Raw genomic sequence first — 20,563 nt, 5'->3', positions numbered from 1 at the left:
TCTCAAATCTCCAGATGCTTTCCAACCTGGATCTGACAACCCGCTAGTGACCAGGGGAACCTGCAACCCTATGGCAGATATATATGTAGGCAAGTATTTTGTTTTCTCTAAAAATCAGTGGGTAGGTTTTTGAATCTTTGCTCAAGAGAAACTCGCTACAAATATGGAAATTTTTTTTCATTTAAAATCTGTGTGGGAAGGAATGACGGATCTCTGGAGGAGGGAGAAGACAAGAAATTAATCATCATCCTGCTTTCTTTTTCACTTTTCTCCTTTGAATGAAAATTTCCGCACTTGAGATGTTCAATGTAAGTTTTTTCCTCTTTTGCTTTTCATATCTATCAAATTTTGTATTTCAAGCACTAGAAAAGGAATCTCCCCTCCGGAAATTAATGAACAGGGCTGACAAAATAGGTACAAATGGGATTCCACAAAAATCGTATTTGGTTTCTAGACCAAATACCTTCAACCCACTTAATAGGGTCAATGGATCAACCTTCTCCCTCTTCCTAACCGCAATAATAGTTCACACTGAAAAAGAACCAGCAAGATGTATTTTGGTATGGTCTTTAGATAGTTAAACTGATAATGTATAGCAACAAAAAGTTTGTCATCATGGTAACTTACATGTTGAAACTGAATTTGCAGTTTCTGACTCTGTTCAGTCAAATCCAAAAACTCCCTCATGGTTTCATCCTTCTCTTTCCTTGCTTGTTGAAGATTAGCAGTGAGTTGTGTGATGATGTCATCTCTTTTTTTTATAGCAGCCTCAAATTCCTGTAGCTAGAAGTTAAAGTGTTAATATTAATCAAAATGAACTGTAGAATGCACATCAGGACTAGTTATACTTGATAAAATTCTGGATACAGAGTCTGTTTCTGCCATTTCTACACGTTTCAAGCATACATGTGAAGTTTTTTAAGCACAAAGATGTACTATAAACATCATTTCCCAGATGAACACTAAACAATTATCTTAGTTACTTTGTCTAATAGAAAGCTGGCTGTCCTTTGCATGGATTATGAAAGCAGCAAAAACAAGCAGTGCACAGACAAAATGTCAGCAATGTACTCGGGAACTTGCAGCGAAATACGGCTTCAATTAATTACATTTTAAAAAACATAAAAGCATGCTAAAAACTAGCTTGCTGACTGAATATGCTATAGGGCCATGGAATATTGATGAGTGGGCAGGATCAGTCTGTTTAAGCCCCTGAGTACATACAGAATCCTTAAGAGGAAGACTTGGGGAAAATTCCAAATTTTTCTGGCCTGCAGCTACTCACAGGCCCCAAGCATGTTCTATATTAATGCTTAACTGAACTTTTGAGAAATGTATTCTTAAGAGATGTGTATTTTTATAGTTCTAAACTTTTCAAGATCTTGTGTCCCAAATGGGTCAGAAATACTTGTTTAATAAAACATTAGACACCTATCATGACTGCGTTTTCTTTATATACCAACAGAATGCTGGGCTTTGATTACACTAAACAGAGAGCAGTTCCAATCAGCTTTAACATCTAAATACTCAAGAAATTATATTTACTGAAAACTCTTAATATTTTCTAATATTGGAAAACATAGCTTGGCAGAGATACTTTGAATTATTATGCTAGAAATATTTCAGATAAGAATAAATGATATTAAATAAATCAAAACAAAGAAAAGTTCTATTTCTAGGAGGTAAAAGGCCTGGAAATACAATTTTCATTTCGAAATATGTGGAATACTGCTTCTCTTGCCCACAACCCAAATAAGTTTGGAAGTGGTTCCTTGCCTCCTTCTCAGAGCCTAGAGACTGTGTTGAGTTGAAGGGCACAATGAGCAGGACCAGACCTAGAAAAGCAGACCAGGCCCCACACCCTGCTCTGGCAGATTCCAAGGCCTCAAGGAGGAATGACACAGTGAGGAAGGATGATAGGAAAGTAGATGAGTGTGTGGGAGGGGTGTCAAGCAGGGATAGAGAAGGGGCTGGAAGTTTTTAGCCTAATATTTGTGTCCTGTCAAATTTCCACAGATTATACAGAATTAGTTACAAATAAATGAACGCCAAAACAGCAAGTTAGACCAGTATAAAACTACTGTATGAAAGTGAGGAGGCTTGTACAAATCAGTTGCTTTCCACTGTTTGGGTACTGATATTTAAAAAATGGGGGAGGGATGGTGGCTCAGTGGTAGAGCATCTGCTTAGTAAGCAGAAGGTCCCAGGTTCAATCCCTTGCATCTCCAAAAAAGTGTCCAGACAAATAGGTGTGAAAAACCTCAGCTTGAGACCCTGGAGACCCACTGCTAGTCTGAGAAGACAATACTGACTTTGATGGACCAAAGGTCTGATTCAGTATAAGGCAGCTTCATATGTTCAATATGTTCAATTTCAATTTAAAACAAAGCTAACATGAAGACTTCTAGCTACATTGTAACCAGGGATGGAATTCTAGCAGGAGCTCCTATACATATTAGGAGACACACCCCTGATGTAGCCAATCCTCCTGGAGCTTACAGTAGACCCTCTACTAACAGCCCTGGAAGCTCTTAGAGGATTGGCTACATCAGGGGGGTGCAGCCTAATATGCTAGAATTCCACCCCTGATTATAACAAACTTCCTCTGAAATTAAGCATCACAGAAAATCAAATGTGTACTTATTGTACTCATTTCTAGCTTTTATGTATGATAGGTATTTCTGATCTCTGTACAAATATTCAGGTATATTCAGCTATACAGTGTAAGGTTGCCAGATCTTACATGGCTTCCAGCAGGGGCTCCTGGGTCCGTTCTGGGATATTCCTATGTGTGTGTGGGCATGATGACATCACCAGGAATTGACATCATCACACTGGGCACATTGTACATAGACATTCTAGCATTTTGGCCAGAAACTCTGTTAATCAGCGTTTTAGCCAAAACGCTAGCGTTTCCACACATGACATGCCGAGCATGATGACACCACTTCTGGGTGATGTCATCACACAGACAACATCAATGCAGGGGGGGACTGTTCAGGGTTGGGGCTTCCCCACCAGCCAGCTGGCTGGCAGTGGACTGCAGTTCCTGAAATTGGACCAGGGGATTGGCAACCCTAATAGTTTTTTTTCTGATTTATTCCATGTTCCTTGTTCTCCTTCTGTATTTCTCTCTTCTCAACCCTAACACAGTAGCATTTAGTAGAATTATTTTTAATTAATGTTAAGCATTTTTTCCTTCAATACTTCAAAAAAGAAACATGGGATGCCAAACAAACAAAACAGGCAGAAAGTCTGAAAGTCTAGACGTGACAAAGGTAGAGCAGAAAAGTAAATTAGTTGACTATGTAAATGTCTAGAAAGTATTCTTTTTCAAGGCAACTCAAAGGTCTTTGAACACCAGATTTAACATTAAAAGGGATTTTTAAAAAAAAACAACCATAATTTCTTTCAACATGAAATTAAAAGTATGCACTGCTTTTATCTCTCACTTAAGACCAACATGCTAGAAAGTTGAATGGCAATATTATAGCTAAAAATTCAACAAAACACAGCCTGTACAAGGCTACACAGTCTATCAGTAACAGCTGATATAATCAAGGAACACAGTGATCAATTCACATTGGCTTTTCCCAAATATTCTATACACAAATCTCCTAAAATATAAAATTGCAGAACAAAATAAACATAACTTCCTAAAGCAATTCCAAGTGGAAACCTGCAAGAATTTGCATGGGACATTAAATCCCCCCTTTCTTCTTTCCCTTCCCTGAAAGACCCCATAGTCTTTAACCTTTTCCTGCTTTCTTTCCTCCTAGTTCTTCCTGTACAACAGTCAACCTACTTCTATCTGCCCCTCTGTCTTCAGCTCCCCCCAGCAAAACTGGCTGCTGGGACAGGCCCACTTGCATGATAGGGAACTCTTAAGAATTGGGGGGGGGGGGAGCATCTCACTTTCCCCTGTATTCCCTTCTCCATATTATTTCCCCTTTCCCTTCGCCTGGAAATCCCCATATCCTCTTTCCCAGCCTAATTTTATTCTCCTCAGTTGCTCACCAACCAACCATCTGGTTTGGGATTTTTTAAGATTTTGGATGTTTCTGCAAACCTGAGACATTTTTCAGGTTCACAGAAAGATCTCTCTTGTCCATTTACAAATTGCAGGATTCATATCCTTAGATTTGACCAGTTTTGCTATAAGAATAAAGATGCAAAAGAGTCATCTCATTGCCCTGGCCCTAGTTGAGGACATCTTTCGGGCTGGGGATAACTATTAAGTGTTGATTGGCTGAGCATAAGGCTGAGCACAAGGCTGAGGACATATGGGGAGAGCTGGTCCTTACAAGGTACTTAAAAATTGATTTGGCACGTCTTCACTACACATAAAACACAAGAAACAGGTCAAAGCATGTACTTAAAAAATATCTTTCCACAGAATGCTAGTCTCTGGTGATACTGAAAGGTGAGAAACCATTGTGTCTTAAATGTACACACTGAAGGAAATTTTCTAAGTTGAATGTCAGATATGCACAGGATGCACATTATCTCTTCCATTCAAACATTCCACACAAGGAAGCAAAATGGCACTGTGGCTGCAACAGCAGCAGCAAACAGGACACAAGCAGTTGGGGACATCCTCTTCATGGCCCAGCCTGTGTACTACTTGGTGCTGGTCCTGCCCAACAATCTCCACACCACTACTTACAGTTTGTCATGTCAGCACAAATCATATGCTCACCTACAAGCAGCTCATTTCCTACATCACAGTTAAGCCATGGCTCAAGAGATACTAAAGCTAAGCTAGGAACAAGGAAAGGCAACTGAAGCTAAAGGGGGAAGCTTAATTCTACCATTCGAAAGTTAAGCTCTGCCTCCCCACCCCTTCCTGGGCTGGCAACAGGAAGAACTTTCATATGGAGACTCTGCAGCAGCCATCCTTCTGCCATCTTGACATGCCACCTTTTAAATTTTTCCTTTGCTCCACTTAAAAGGAAAAGCCCGCGAAGCACCACAAGACATGTTCAGAAAGAGCATGTTGTCATGTGGAAGCTCTCCCCAAAAAGCTTCCCTGCTGGGCACATATCCCCATGTGGAAGCCATAGAGACACGGACAAACACACACTTACTTCAGAACTACTATCCAGACATAGTTCTCCCTCAGTAGAAAGAGCCCCAATTTAGCAGCCTTAGTACAACCACATCAGTATTAATTTATCATAGCACACTGAAGTGTCAGTCCTCAGGTTTCTATTTTCTACTGAAGCCATTTTTATTCATCACTTTGGGAAAATGTATAAATAAGTAAGGCATAAAGTCTTTGGGACCTTTCACATGGCAACTGTTTGCAAGTGGATTTTGCTATTCTTACACAGTTGCAAAGCAAGATTTAGTGTGTGTGAATGCACCCTCTGACTAGCAATTCAATTCTGCCAGTAGCTCATTTGGGGAAACAAACCGAGAACAGTACACGTAATGGAACAGAAGAGGCTATCTTGTAAAACAAACTGTGAACCCCCTCAACTGAGGATAGGTTACACTGCTGCCATCACTATTACTGCCAAATACAAAAATCAAACACTGAAGTGAAAAGGATGACAAAGAGGTAGACAAATGGGATTTTCTTGAAAAGCAAAAACAGTATTGATGAACAAATGTCAGTAACAAAAATTCTCCTCCTCAAAACCATGAGAGACAATAATGAAGGATGGTCAGTGTTACCATGAAACATGCAGAAAGCAACATAAGGTAATTATACCTGTTGCAATCCTTCTGTACCATATGCTGCCCTCATTTCTTCTAGCTCTCTGTTTAGCTCTTCAATCTCTTGCTGTTTTCCAGCCAATTCATTCTCCACCATCTCCAGTCGTGTCAGAGAATGCTGCATCCCAAGTTCAGAATAATTCTCTCCAAATCCAAATTCTTCTTCCTAAACCAATCCAAGTTTCTTAACAGTCCACCCTTTATAGAATTTGTTCAACACGACCATGCTTAAAACCATTTCATTTTCGTCATATGAGATAACACTTTAGTATATTGCTATGGAAACCTGCTTTGTTAGTATAATTTGCTTGTCAAGAGCAGTGACAACAGAACTACTGTAAGTCACTATTTTAAACAGAATTTTGTCTCCTGAATGTTATAGAAGAGACTGCATACATGTGAGATTGAGTATGCTAGTAAATTTATATGGCATGCAAGCATAAAAGAAACCGTTAGTACTTGTACTATTTTCCAACACAAATCATTTAGTCTTTTAGTAGTGTATTAATATTTAGTGTTTTTAAAAGTCAATGCCATGATTTAATGTCCAATACAATACCCTGATAAAGTCTCCAGGTACCTCTGTTTTCGACAAAAAACTGCAACCATTTACCTGTACAAAAACAATTGCTATATGCATTACAACTTAATATTTACCTTATCTTTTTTATTTTAATCTACGGTAATTACATTTTAATTTTTGCCTGATTTATGCAGAATCATAGTTCTTTCAACTAACAATTTTTTGGGTAGGAATAACAATATTGCCACAAAACACCAAAGCAAAGGAAGGAATTTTGGATAAGCAACCTGTATAATTGTAGGATTTTAATGTCCATTGACTGGGTTTTAACATCCATTGACTTTTAACATCCAAAGTTTACAGAGCAATATGCCATACAGAACCTCTGCATTAAAAAGATGACCTCTTAGCTAGATAATGCTACTTACTAATGACTCAATAAATATTATACTGTTCAAAGACAATTTCAGTATTGGGCAGCAGAAGATGATCCAAAGTTTCCACTAAATGCATCTACTAAAAGATAGACATTTTACTAGCAAAAAGTTATTTGCAGTCCAGTACAAGCCATTATTGTGTTCTTGACACATCTGTGCTAATTAGTGCTAAGGATTATACTACAGCCTTTATAATTATCATAGTAAAGGTGATCAAAATATTACCTAAGCAGCCCTGACTGGATAGCCCAGGCAAGTCCAATCTCATCAGATCTTGGAAGCTAAGCAGGGCCAACCCTGGCAAGTATTTGGATGGGAGACTTCCAAGGAATACCAGGGCCAGGATGCAGAGGCAGGAAATAGAGTCACCTCTCTGAATGTCCAAGCCCCAGTAGGGGTCACCAGAAGTCAACCACCATGGCTTCCAGGCATGCACACAAACACAAAAATCTTATCTAAGAAAGCCACAAAGACTGGCCTAGTTCAAACACAGCACCCAGTCAAATCCTAGGCTCACACTCTTCCTCAGTTCCCTTTTCTCTTGTCTTCCTTCATGCACTCTCTTTCATGTTTCTTGGCAACTCCAAAAGAGAAGTAGGCATCCAGAATGCACGAGGGGGAAATGAGAAGTTCTGCAAAACAAGATCTTGCTCTACCTTCCCAATCAGAAGTTATTTCCAAAATATGAAAACTGATGTTGAGGAGTTCAATGCTATTGAAATGCAGGAATTCCTCTGCTAATACCTAAGCACCTTACTTGTATATTTGTAATCTATTGTTTAATGGCATAGCCCAGGAGCCATAAATGACAGCTGATTAAATAATATAACCAGCATAAATAATACAACAAAATTAACTGTTCATAAAACACTCCATATATTTGATTCACAGCAACTTTAACGTTCTCTGAAATCAAAACCAGAATGCCTATCCCCAACTATTAATCTCTCTGCCAAGTGCGTGTGTAGAGTTAAGAAGCTGTTGTACGTTTATGATTTAATAAAATAATTCTAAAGGGGAAAAAAAATCTCTCTGCCAGATATTTATCATATTACTGTCTATTAAGCCTTCCGTACTTCAGTTTCCAGTTAGCAGTAAAAACAGGAAAAAAACATAATTTAGTCAACAAATAATGGACAAAATACATCTATATAGAGGTCCCCAACAAGGTGACCATGGGCATCATGCTGCCCTCCAACACCATTCCCGTTGCCCACCAAGCATTTTTAGAAAGCGGGCTGGGACAGATGGGGATCCTGTCCAGCAAGGCTGCCTACTAGAGATCCACTGGCTGAGCAGATTAAAATAATATTGTTTCAGTGGCAGTTGCTACCACAGGTTATACCATTTCACAGTTCTTCCCAGTATATTTTTAGAACAATTCAATATCTTCTTCTGCACTTAGGCTTGCTCTGTGTGGGTGCAATCACAAAATGGTTGCCACAGGAGCAGAGTCAGCTGGCTCTGGTCCTTTGGCAACCATTTTGTGGTTGCACCTTCAACACTGTCACGATTTCAAAGGGGTCCACAGGCTTGAAAAGGTTGTGAACCCAGATGTAACACTACAGTATGTGCTAATTCCCATTCGAAAAACCTTTCAAGGATACAGAGCACAACAGATATTTGGTTTTGATATCAGGACAAAGAATAGTGCATCATTTTCCCCTCTCAGTATCTCATTTCACATATGTCCAATTTCCCTTTACTATGTCTACTTGATACTAATCCACAGGCCCTCATAAATTCCAGTTTATGTTTGATTTCACGTCTCACTGTCTGTTCTTACATACTCTTCTTAAATATTACCTCTGCATCAGACCACATTTTTAACTTACAATCTATATGCTTTTATAGGTTTATACAAAACTTAATAACATTTACGGTAAATGTACCTGAAATACATCTCCCTTTGTATAGATCTAGTAAGCAGGATGTATATCAAAGACATGTCAAGGCATAAAATCTTGCAAGAAGGAAACAGTGTTACATTTCTAGTTCAAGAATAACATATTAAATATATAATAAAATCCTCTAAAAACAATGTAGAAGTTTTAAAACATTAACTTGTTCCACTGAATTTTTGACAATCTGGTAATAAGAAGATCTACTCCTTGAATTTATTCCCCTGGTAAATTCACTAAGTCTACTGTATTATCACTTGAGTGACCTGGTCAGGCATATGAGCCCTTAAAAACTTGTTTAACATTCATTACTAATTTCAGTAATCTCAGAACGAAGTCTAAATAGTGTCAGCTGTGGGTGAAAGTTTCACTTCTGGGTGATATCTGTAGCAAATATTTATTTCCCTTTAAATTTGTTTATTCCTTAAACTGAATTTGCAGTCTAACAACTTGTTCTTTTAAATAACTGATTATGTCATGTGTCAAGATGCCATGTTCTAGCATGTAGCTTAGGTGATTTAAGCAAAATCTTAAATCAAAATATATTACACATGTTGAACACATACATGGACACACAAAGCTGCCTTATTAAATCAATCCATTGAATCATCAAGGTCAATATTGTCTAGTCAGACCAGCAGTGGCTTTCCAGGGTCTTAAACTGAGACATCAAATTGCATGAGCTGCACATTTTGCTATATGGATGTTATATGTTGTTTGCTGTTATTTGATGGGTCTGATCGTATTAAACATTGATGATGACGACATCACCTACTACTTGATATTTGACTGGGAATGCTTGGGACTGAACCTGGGATCTTTTGCATGCCAAGCAGAAGCTCTACCACTGAGTCACAGTTTCTCTCCATGCTCCACTGCACAATCAAAAGTACCTTTCTGTTGATTAATTAATTTAGAGAGCTGAGATTTTCTTTTCAAGCAGGGCACACAAATGCTTTAATTTTACAAGTGTCTGCTATAATAAACACAGCTGCACTGTCTTTTATGAGCTATGGAACGGCTTGTAGTTCTGGATTCTTTTTTTCCACAAGCAAAAAGAGATGGCTGTAAGCACAGTTCACTGATTTAAGCTAGGATGGTGGAAGCCGAGACATTCACTTCATTACTACTGTGCAGATAGATTCTTCCATTATAGCTGCATATACTGTCAGCCTATTTAATGTAACTTGAAGGCCTCCATACTTAATGGATATACATCTGGCTTTTCTTCATTGCTACAAAAATCTAGTCACTCCAAACAATATTCAGTTTCCATGGTTTAAACTCAAAGGTATTCTTTCCTATGATGAAGGAATTTTATGTTCCTGAAATCATTTTTTCTAAATAAAGTAGTATCTTCAGTGAACTGAAGACTCTTCCCTCAGCATAGGGCACCTTTGGATTTAACCCTGTCAGCTGCAAAAGACATGCATGTATCCAATAGTTAACCTTCTATAACTCCTTATAAATGTGTCACAGTGGAATTTGGAATGGGATGTGGAAGGGAGTAGAGGTAGAAAATCTTTAACAATCCAAGATCTCTCTCTGTAAATCTCAGAACTGTATATCTGACTGAACATTCAACTTTGTTCAATCATAACTATTATTGAGTGTTTAATTAATATGATTCCATGTTAGAATACTGTTAGCAACCTCTTTTAAAAAACAGTCTTCTAGATTTTGGTATACAAAAGCAGTCTACCAAATGTGATGCTTGCCTGGAGCTTTTTCAAGCAAGTACTGGGGGCACATTATCCATGCCACTGCTACTAAAGAGACAAGATAAAATCTCTGACAGTGGAGTTAACCCCATTGCCTCAGGCAGACCCTGCCTGTTTGGATCACATTAAATTTTAGTATGTCTAAGAAATAAACTGGATCAAGACAGAAGTTAGTATTGTCAGGGCTTTCAAATGAAGGATTTTATTAATTTTCTATTTAACCAATTAATCTAGTAATAAAAACTTAAGACATTTACACACAAATATTCATTAGGTCCACACAATTTGAGATAACAAAAAAAACCTGGAGAATTGGTGCAGAGGTAATCTACACTGTGACTGACACTGACAAGAGAAGGGGGGAGAGGGAGGGAGGGAGAGAGAGAGTCTACAGGCATATTAGGTCTCTACCAGGCCTGCTTATGTGACAAGATTCACTAAGCTCAAATCAACATTCATGTGCAGCTGAGCACAAAGATGCTGAGTAAGTTTATAACTATTATCCATCACATCACCGCCTTGGCCCTGCCAAGTATTTCCTCAGTTAACATTCTCTCAAAAAATATTTTACTGTTATAAAAGAACTGCAAGGTAGGTACAAAAGGTAAAATTAATCTACTACAAAAATGAATACACATACAACAGTATTTCAATAGTCAGAACTTGAAAAAAGTACAATTTAAAAAGGGCATCTGTAGACAAGAGTTACTACATACTTTCATAAAGCCTAATATGTATGTTTCCACAGGGCTCTAATTTCTTATTTCATGTGCTGCTAGTATCATTTGGGGCAGAGTTTTGAAAGCAAGTATCACATTGGGGGAAATGTATGAGCTGCTCTCTCTCTTGCACAAAATGGGATCAACGATACAACTAGACAGTAAATATTAGCATAGCATATACAACATCGGGTAAGAATACATACATTCTGAAATGACTTTTTGACATTAAATTGGGAAAGTCCATTCAAGCAGTCATTACACCAACTAATTTATGTAGAATTTAAAAACTGATCTTACCTCTGAGCTATAATCATCAGCTGTGGTAGAAATCTCACTTTCCAACTAAAATAAGATAAAAATAAAAGGATAAAAATAAACATACAGCTGTAAGATTTCAAACAAATCAAATTTCCTTTGTTGAGACAGTTTTGTAAAATGTTTTGAAACAGATGAGAAGGATAAAATTATCCATACTATTCTATAAAATACATGCCATGCACACCATTATCCCCTCAAGCCCTTATACTTCCTCTGTTCCCTGACAAATAAATCCAACTGAAAGTTGATGACTCTCTGTAGTAAGCCAAAAAAGCAAGAGAGACACCTAGAAAGAGAGGCACCTAGAAAATTGTATTGATCCAAAATTAAGCACAGAGACAGCCGATCTGAAGACAACTGGTTTATGGTGCGTTGGCCTTTTCCTATGGAGAATACATGAGGTAAACAATTACAATTATTAACTACTGACTGGGCCCAACAGATTGTTCCAATGATAGTTCAGGAACATTTTCCCCTCAGTTCTTAATCATATGCCCTTAAAACTGGCATGTTTACCCCTGAATTACAGTATTTCTAAAGGAGAGTGAAAGCCAGAGGCTCTTTTTTACAAGGTTCAGAACATACAAGAGGATAATGAATGCACAAAACTTCCCCATTCATTGCCATACGCTGGGTTTGGGTTTACCATTCAACAAACACAGGACAGACTCTTCCCATAAAAATGAATGGAAAAATTCCACTTGTATGAAAGCTCTATGTTTACATGCATCACAATATATATATATATATATATATAGAGAGAGAGAGAGAGAGAGAGAGAGAGAGAGAGAGAGAGAGAGCGCTCGGTATCAAAACAAATATTCATTACTTGGATAAATTTTTGAGTTTAATTTTTCTCTGCTGTTTTAAGACAACTAAAGTATAAGATACTACAGTGTCTTTATTCCATTTTTTTGTCAATTACTCCCTAGGACTTCTCTTCATCTTTTTATTCTTTTAGATCCATTAGGCTAGTCAAGCTCCTATTCTTTTGGGTGAAAATAATTTTTCCAGTTTGGTTGGATTCAAGGACAGCATTTTGTAATTACTATTACTACTATAATATGTATAGATTTCAACAGAATTTTTCATGTTTGATGTGAATAATGCTCCTTTTCTTATACAGTATGGGGCAAGATGTGCCTACTCTGTCCTGCAGGCCCCATTTCTACCTTACCCTCCTTAGGGTTCCCAAATCCCCTGGAGAGGTTTTTCCTTACCCTCTCCCAGTAGCTATCACTACCACCTGATCAATGTAGGGTTTCCCACTGAGAGGATCAGGACTCCCAGTCCCCCTTCCAAGCTCAGAGGCCTTGCCACAGCATCTCCCATTAGCCCAGCACCTGGCTACCATGGGGACAGGTTAATGTTTTGTGCATCCCTGGGGGAATAACCAGTTGTCAACTGCTTGCCTCTCCCCACCTTCCTGGAGCTCCCTTTTTAAAATAGCATGTCTGAAACCATGTGAGTCTACGTGGTACTAGGGTTGCCAAGTCCAATTCAAGAAACATTTGGGGACTTTGGGGGTGGAGCCAGGAGACATTGGGGCGGAGCCAGGAGCAAGGGTGTGACAAGCATAATTGAGTTCTGGTCATCACATTTAAAGGGACAGCATGCATTTTTAAATGCCTTCCGTCCATAGGAAATAATGGATAGGGGCACCTTCTTTTGGGGCTCATAGAATTGGACCCTCCTGGTCCAATCGTTTTGAAACTTGGGGGATATTTTGGGGAGAGGCACTAGATGCTATACTGAAATTTTGGTGCCTCTACATCAAAAAACAGCCCCCCCAGAGCCCCCGATACCTGTGGATCAATTCCCCCGATACCCATGGATCAATGGGAAGCATACTCCATAGGGAATAATCGCCCAGTAGACATTTCCTCCCCCCCCCCGCCACTTTCTGATGACCCTAAAGCGGAGGGGAGGGCCTCCAAACCTGGGGATTGGCAACCATTTCTCTTTCTCACACTCACACACTACTGGGTCTGGTTCCTCCACAACGACATCTGAAAAGAACAGGGGCTATGCTGCTCCCTCTCTCTCACACACACACAGTTGCTCTGAAACGAAAGCAAAACAAGCCGAGGGACTGTGTTGCTGACCCTTCCCATGAAGTACTTCCTGCTCAACTTTAAAGGCACACAGACACACACACACAATTTGAAATGGACCTGTTTGCAGGTTTCTAAACCTGCCCAAGACCTAGAGCTGCATGGTGGCTGAGGGGGCGGGGCTTCCCCCACCAGTCAGCTGGCTGGGAGCGGGGGGAAGCCCGTAAAACCGGGGGATCCCCCGCTGGGACTTTTGGATTGGGAAGCCTATGTGGTACAGAGAACCGCTTCCAGAATAAAATGTTTACAAGCATGTTTTTAGCACCACCAGATCGAAGAAAGGAAGGGAAAAAAGAAACTGGTAAAACACAATTCCTCTGTCTCTGTCCCTAAAACATGCCCTAACTAGATGTTAAATTAGGACAGCCTCTTTATCTTACATGTCCTAGTTCTCTAAAGATCTTCCATTACCTTACTCTCAGCTCTTTGGGCCAGCCACATGGTCCAAAAATGGCTGCCTGCTTCCCACCTCAAACAAGAAGTCTGTTCAGCTCAGGACCCAAAGGAAAAAAGAGTTTCTTCCCTTTGCAAGGTGATTTTAACAAATCTGTTTTTCCTCCCCCTGACCCCGGTTCATCCAGGTGAAGGCTTCTTTTTCTGTTGTCTCCAAAGAGTTACTTCTTCAAGCCTCTCTAGAATGTTAACACCCCCAAGTCTCTTGCTTGGTCAGGTGTTAGAATTTGCAGGTCTGCTGTGTTCATATATTATATTTTCGAAGGCTATACTGTTCCATGAAAATTATTATTGAGGAAGAAGTCCAGCCCTTGAAAAAGGTACCTATTTCGTGTTGAAATTATCATTGGGCAAGTGACTTCGGCATTGTTTGAGAGTATATTTCAGTCTTCTATCATTTTGAAGAAAGTTCTGGGGAGAGTTTTCTCCTCCCTCGTCTTCTTGGTTTTCCTGGGACTCTGTATGAAAAGCTTTTTATCATTGAGTGGCTTTTGTGCATCTGAGTAGTATGGAATCAATTGTTAATCAGTATCTTTTTGTATTTGTGCTATATGTATTTGTGTTTTTGCTATATATTATGTAGTTCTAAATATTAATATAATTATTCAGAGTATAATTATTCACAGTATTTTCTGTATTCTTCCCATGTTTTCTGCCCTTCTACCATTTTACACGTGGATGCCCATGGAGCATTTTTGTCTTGAGAAGAAGGGGGGGAAACAGGGCCAGTGCCAGGCTTTTTGGCGCCCTAGGCGAGGCCCCCCACCCCACTGGCCTACCACACACATGGATCTGTAACTCCTCAGCACAATATTGTAATACACTTTGCACAATCTGCAAATGTGTTGAGAGATGCACTTCATTTTCCCTAAATAAAATTTCCACTTGGTGGGGAGGGGTGACTATGTGCCAAGCAAGCTGGCTGCAATATGTGAGGTTTGAAAAGATGGTGATGGTTTTGAAGAGAAGCCATCATCTTCACAAAAGTTGCCCAACTAAAAGTTGAGCCTTAGAGAAGTCCTCAAAGATAAAAGGGACTCCAAGAGAGACTCCCAAAGAGTTCCTTCACTGGCTTATTGCAGGGTGGGGGTGTGGGGGGGACCTAACAGGGGTTGAAACTTGTTTGTTCTGGTGCCCTATCTCTCATGTTCTAAAATACAATTCAACCAAGAAACAACAGCCTCATTTTCTTTCTTTTTTTTTTAAGTTCTTCAAAAGCTTCAGATTTAAGAGAGAGAATCAATCAATATTGGAATAGGAGAGATTAATCCATTTATTCTAAAGTGTTCTGGCAATACTGTTGCCAAGTACAACAGTCATGGTCTGTGCCTTTTATAAGAAAGTTTCCCCCAAGGATTCAAGGTTGGCAGCAGGTGGTGAGAGCTCCTCCCACAGCAGCAACAGCAGCCTGGCCTAGCTCAGGCACCCTGCCATCTGGAGTGCCCCGTTGCCACAGCAACAGCAAACCCATCACCCCCAAGCCAGCCAGCAGGCCCAGCACCAATCAACCGGCTGGGGAAGATGGAAGGGAAAGGAAGACCACCTTGCCGCCTGCTTCAGAACTTGGTTTGGGCTGTGCATAGCACCACAGGGCAGGCAGGGACAGGTGGCGAGGCTCAGCCAAGCCTGCTGCTCAAGTGACCACAGGGCCAGTGCTTGGGAGTCAGCTCAGTGAGGTTGTGCTGCGAAGGTGGTGGTCTAAGCAGCCAAGGAGGAGGACTGGAGGGAGATAACTTTGCCCAGGCAAAGGGAGAGCCATGCGCACCTCATGGTCCCTCACACCAGGACGGCCCCTGCATCGCCGGACACCAATGCCGCGTGGCCACCCATTCAGGGACTAGGTCTTGGCAGCTGACACTGCCTCTACTCATGCTTCCTCCTTCCTGCCTGCAGTAGCCCACCCCTGCCGCCAGATGGTGCCCTAGGCAGTGGCCCACTTGGCCGACTCCCTAGTGCCATCCCTGGGGGAAGAGGAGGAGGATTACTGACCATTCCTTTGTCTAAATCCATTAGCATCTGTATGGAGGTGAACTGATGTGCCAGCAAAAGGATTTCCTCCTCTACCTAGAGAAATAAACTGGTAAGATGCACAGGGAAGGCTTTGCTGCTTGCCAACCCTCCACGAGAAAATGCATTTCTCCACACAGTATATAAGAGCTATTTCACCCAATATATAGGTGCAAGGCTTGGTTTGCCACTGGGAGCAGGCTTCCACAAGTCTATTCACCAAAAGCAGGAAGCCCAGAAGCAAAAAAAATCCTCTTCCTTGGGTACCAAGAACTCCAAAGTGCATCAAAGAAAACTGACTTCCCTTAGTGCAATTGACAAGGTTCTCTCTGTTGTGCTGATCTTTGAACAAAGAACCAGCTTGAGTTCCTTCTTTGCCTATTCCAGTTCCTCTTCATGCACAAAAACTTGGAAGAGTGAAAGGCTAAGTGAAGAGTATAAACAACACTGAGCCAAGTTAAAATTTATGGACTAACTCAGTTGAGAGATGAAGGTAGACAAGTGGCTCCCTATACTTATAATGACACATCTGCAAATCTGTGCCCTTTCCACATTTACATTTTACATTTTTAAATGCTAACATATGTGTGCAACTGGAAAACAATCAGTGAAGTAGCCTTCAGGACATGCTCAAAATTAGGTTGCCCAATTGTAGCAACAACATCATAAACAAACATAAATTACAAACCACATTTGCTAATTTTTATTTATGTTAAAGTGAAAACATCAAGACACTGATTATATTTCAGATCCCACACTTAATGGCAACCTATACTTTTGGAGGATTTTTACTTATACTTTATGCATACCAATACATAGTTTGAATCTGGAGTTTAGTCAGTCTTAGACTTCAATTAATTTGGGAATAAATCTGGCATCTGAACTGAACACTGGGTTAATCCAAAATGTCACACAATGTCACATAGTCCAAAATGTCACACAATTAGTTCTGTGTACCTAAAGGGGGCTCTGAGATTATGTTTCTCAAGTACCAGCCTCCTTCCTGTACACCACATGCTAGGGGACTTTTTAAAAGTATTTTCTGATATGGTGTTGGAAGAGAAGCATCTATCAAGAAACAAAATAAAACTGAGCTAAGCATGCCCAAATCATTAGGTGTACCAAACCTTTTTCTTTTTGGAATCACAATCCTTAGAGAGTATTCTGTCAGGTTTTCCTTGGATGAAACTTTTCAAAGTCCACACACCACAGACTGAAATACATTTTCTATTCTCCAAGTACTCTAGTTGTACATCCATTTGCAAATCCAACCTCATGCCATGATCTAGTGCATATCTTTCCTTGAGATAGTATGCTTATTCCCAAACCATAGCACAAATGAATTCTGAGGTTAATTCATAACTCTGTACTAACAGATGAGGACACTGATCCTATTATCACTCTTTCCTGAAAAAATACAGTCCCTATCTATAGCATTTTAAAAGATTTTTATAATTATACACTTTTTGCCAGTAGAAAAAAGATCTGTAAAACGATTTAGAATAAAAATCAAAGGATGCAAATTATACTTTATTGTTCAGACTTCTAAAAGAATGAGCAAAAGGATTCTTAGCCTTGCATAACTATAGTATTGAGTAATATTCCAACTACATGTGTCTTGAGAGCATGTATATAAATGCTGCATAAGTAAGGCAACCTTAACTTTCCTTATTTCAGAACCAATATTTCAAGTTAATCTGTTCTAAGAAATATCTGGTTAGTATACTAAGTAAATATTAGAATGTATGTTGTCAGTTTGAACTGCAGGTCTTTCCAGAGTACTTAAGTCTGATGACCATTCTAAGTTTCAAGTTCAACTGAAACTCCAGTTTGTAGAATTCAGTGTTACTCTAAGCTTTTTAGCCTAAATTACCACTATTTTTTTAAAAAAATTAAAAATTTATGAAGATAATGGTACATTTAGACTTGCCAATCCCCAGATCCCAACGGGGGTTCTCCCGCTTTCCCAGGCTCCTTCCCTCTCCCAGTCAGATGGCCGGCGGGGGAAAGCCCCCACAGCCACCATGTGCCTTTCCACCTCCAGAGGCTTCAGACTCCGTTTGGAAAGGCTTCCTCTTGTGTCTGTGTCTTTAAGGCTGAATGGATAGTGTGTCTGTGTCTTTAAGGCTAAATGGGGGTGGGGGGAGTAGACAGAAGAACATGGCTGCTCACAGTGGCTGTGAAATTAGCCCAGACCCTCCGTTGGTTGCACAATCTTTTCAGACGTCCTGTGCATAGGAAAGGTAAACTTGAACCTTTGGTTGCTCTGTGTTACTTTGAAGAAGTTGGAAGTTCAGCAACTCATGAATAGAGATCCCAATCCCTCACTTCAGAGTCGTCAGAAACGGGAGGGGGGGGAATGTCTGCTGGGCACTTCATTATTCCCTATGGAGATCAATTCTCATAGAGAATAATAGAGAATTGATCTGGGGGTATCTGGGGCTCTGGAGGGGCTGTTTTTTGAAGTAGATGCACCAAATTTTCAGCATAGCATCTGATAACTCTCCTCAAAACACTCTCCAAGTTTCAAAAAGATTGGACCAGGGGGTCCAATTCTATGAGCCCCAAAAGAAGGTGCCCCTATCCTTCATCATTTCTAATGTAGGGAAGGCATTTAAAAGGTGTGCAGTTCCTTTAAATATGATGGCCAGAACTCCCTTTGGAGTTCAACTGTGCTTGTCACGACTTTGCTTATGGCTCCACTCCCAATGTCTCCTGGCTCCACCCCAAAGTCTCCTGGCTCCACCCCCAAAGTCCCCAGATATTTTTTGAATTGGACTTGGCAACCCTAGGTACATTACTATCAAAAGGCTTTTTGCATTTAAATGTAATTTTTAAGTTTAATTCCTGATGGTTGCCAAGCTTTTCATAAACATAGTTTAGTCTTCTTTATTTCTTACATTAACCATGTGAGCTTCAAGGTTTAGAAAACTTTATGTTGGCTACAGAATATAGCTTGGAACTGCCAACTACATATGGCATTGTAAATTAACACTCATACAGAATTTGGTATAGCATACTGTTCTTTTCAAACAACAAATTCAGAATGAGGCTGTATTCATTTTGAATTAGCAAGCAGAGGAACCCTAGCTAGTTCCAGCTTCTTAGGCTCATAACCATAATAAAAACACATTAAAACAAAGCATAAAAAAAGAGTGAGACAAGTTGCAAAACTTGTCAAATGGCAAAAAATTTAAAAAGGATCTACATCTGAAGCTCCCTTTAAGCTTGAGTCTGAGTCCAAATGGCCCTCCTGGCCCAGTCTAACCGGCCCTGCATATATGCCACTCAGTCTTTAAACAGTAACAGCCAATTCAGATGTTACAGATGTGTTCTGGGAGGTTCCACCTGGGAACTTAATTACCAGGGGTGTGCAGATCCAGTTTGCATCAGGATCATAGTATACAAGGAGAAGAGGCTATTTTCCTGACCTGAAATGGCTGAAGAAAGCCATTTTTTGCCTGTACATATTCTGATGGCTACATATAAATTTCACAACAGAGAAAACAATAACTCCTTGAACCTATTTTTGTTTAGGAGAATGGTGAGTGGTGGCAGAGCTAAAGCCTCTTCCTCTTGTGTGGCTAGCTACAATACCTATCCAAGTCATGCCCCCATGCTCCTTGTTATTAAGTCACCAGCATGCTCCAAATATCTCACACAAAATTCTTGTGGTAGCCATGTGCCCACAACATGGACTTCATAATGTGTGAATTAATCATCTGTGTTTTTACACTCCATCCAATAAAATGCAGAATATTTATTTATTAACAGCTCATTGGTGATTTAGTTTTCTTCACTTTTAAATTAGTTTTTAAAAATACCTCTCATTATATCAGGGCTTTTTTTGTATCAGGAACTCCTTTGCATATTAGACTACACACCCCTGATGTAGCCAACCCTCCAAGAACTTACAGTAGGCCCTGTGTGCTCTTGGAGGACTGTCTACATCAGGGGTGTGTGGCCTAAGATGCAAATGAGTTCCTGCTACAAAAAAGCCCTGCATTACATTATTTAGATAAAAGAACCATAAGGAATAAAAACGTAATTTGTTTTTATCAGAGTTTTTTTCTTGTAATATGTATGGCGAGTGACTTCATAATTCACAATAAAGCAGAGAAAGCATGTATATAAAAGAGAACACATGTATATAAAGTTTTATCACTGATCGTTACTGTGGAAGATAATGTGAGATTCTTAAATTCCAACTGGAAATCTATGGCAACAACCATAATCTGCCCCCCCCCCCAAAAAATCAGAAACACTTACTTCTGTGGTATAAGTTTGATCATGTTTGGTCATTTCGCTACTGTGCAAAGTCCTCACTATAGCAAAGTCAGGTGTAGCAGCTGCTCCTCTTTCACAGCTGTGGGTATATGTATCTTCACCTTGTGACTGATCAATATCTAGACCTTCTTGAACTAGTTCTTCATCTTTGGTGTTTGCGACCTTTTTCTTTTTTTTCTGCTTCTTGGCTGCATTCTGTCCTTCAGAGTGTGCTTTCCTTTGTCTAAATTGAGCAAGCTGTATACAAAAAGAAAATCCTGTTAGGGTTAAAGGTTTTCTCTTTATTGCAAATGACACTAATTATCAGGGTTTATAGATTGTGCTACATAAACCTCCAGAGTAACTGTTAATGAAAACTA

The 20,563-nt window shown here is 39.7% G+C and overlaps 1 protein-coding gene across 1 annotated transcript in view; it reads right to left on the bottom strand.

Moving 5' to 3' along the window:
- Nucleotides 1–20,563, bottom strand: part of AKAP9 (A-kinase anchoring protein 9) — a 163,536-nt gene that overhangs the window by 121,637 nt on the left and 21,336 nt on the right. Inside the window, exons 2-6 of the mRNA XM_060248483.1 lie at nt 20,187–20,441; nt 11,323–11,367; nt 6,281–6,334; nt 5,717–5,887; nt 628–783 (exon numbers count right to left, since the gene is read on the bottom strand). Coding sequence (XP_060104466.1) covers nt 628–783; nt 5,717–5,887; nt 6,281–6,334; nt 11,323–11,367; nt 20,187–20,441 — 681 coding nt within the window. The remainder of the gene's footprint in view (nt 1–627; nt 784–5,716; nt 5,888–6,280; nt 6,335–11,322; nt 11,368–20,186; nt 20,442–20,563) is intronic.

Source organism: Heteronotia binoei, chromosome 10 (genome assembly GCF_032191835.1).
Source record: "Heteronotia binoei isolate CCM8104 ecotype False Entrance Well chromosome 10, APGP_CSIRO_Hbin_v1, whole genome shotgun sequence".
Classification (NCBI taxonomy): Eukaryota; Metazoa; Chordata; class Lepidosauria; order Squamata; family Gekkonidae; genus Heteronotia; species Heteronotia binoei.
Note: the sequence above shows the minus strand (reverse complement) of the source record. Positions and strands in the feature narration are given on the sequence as shown.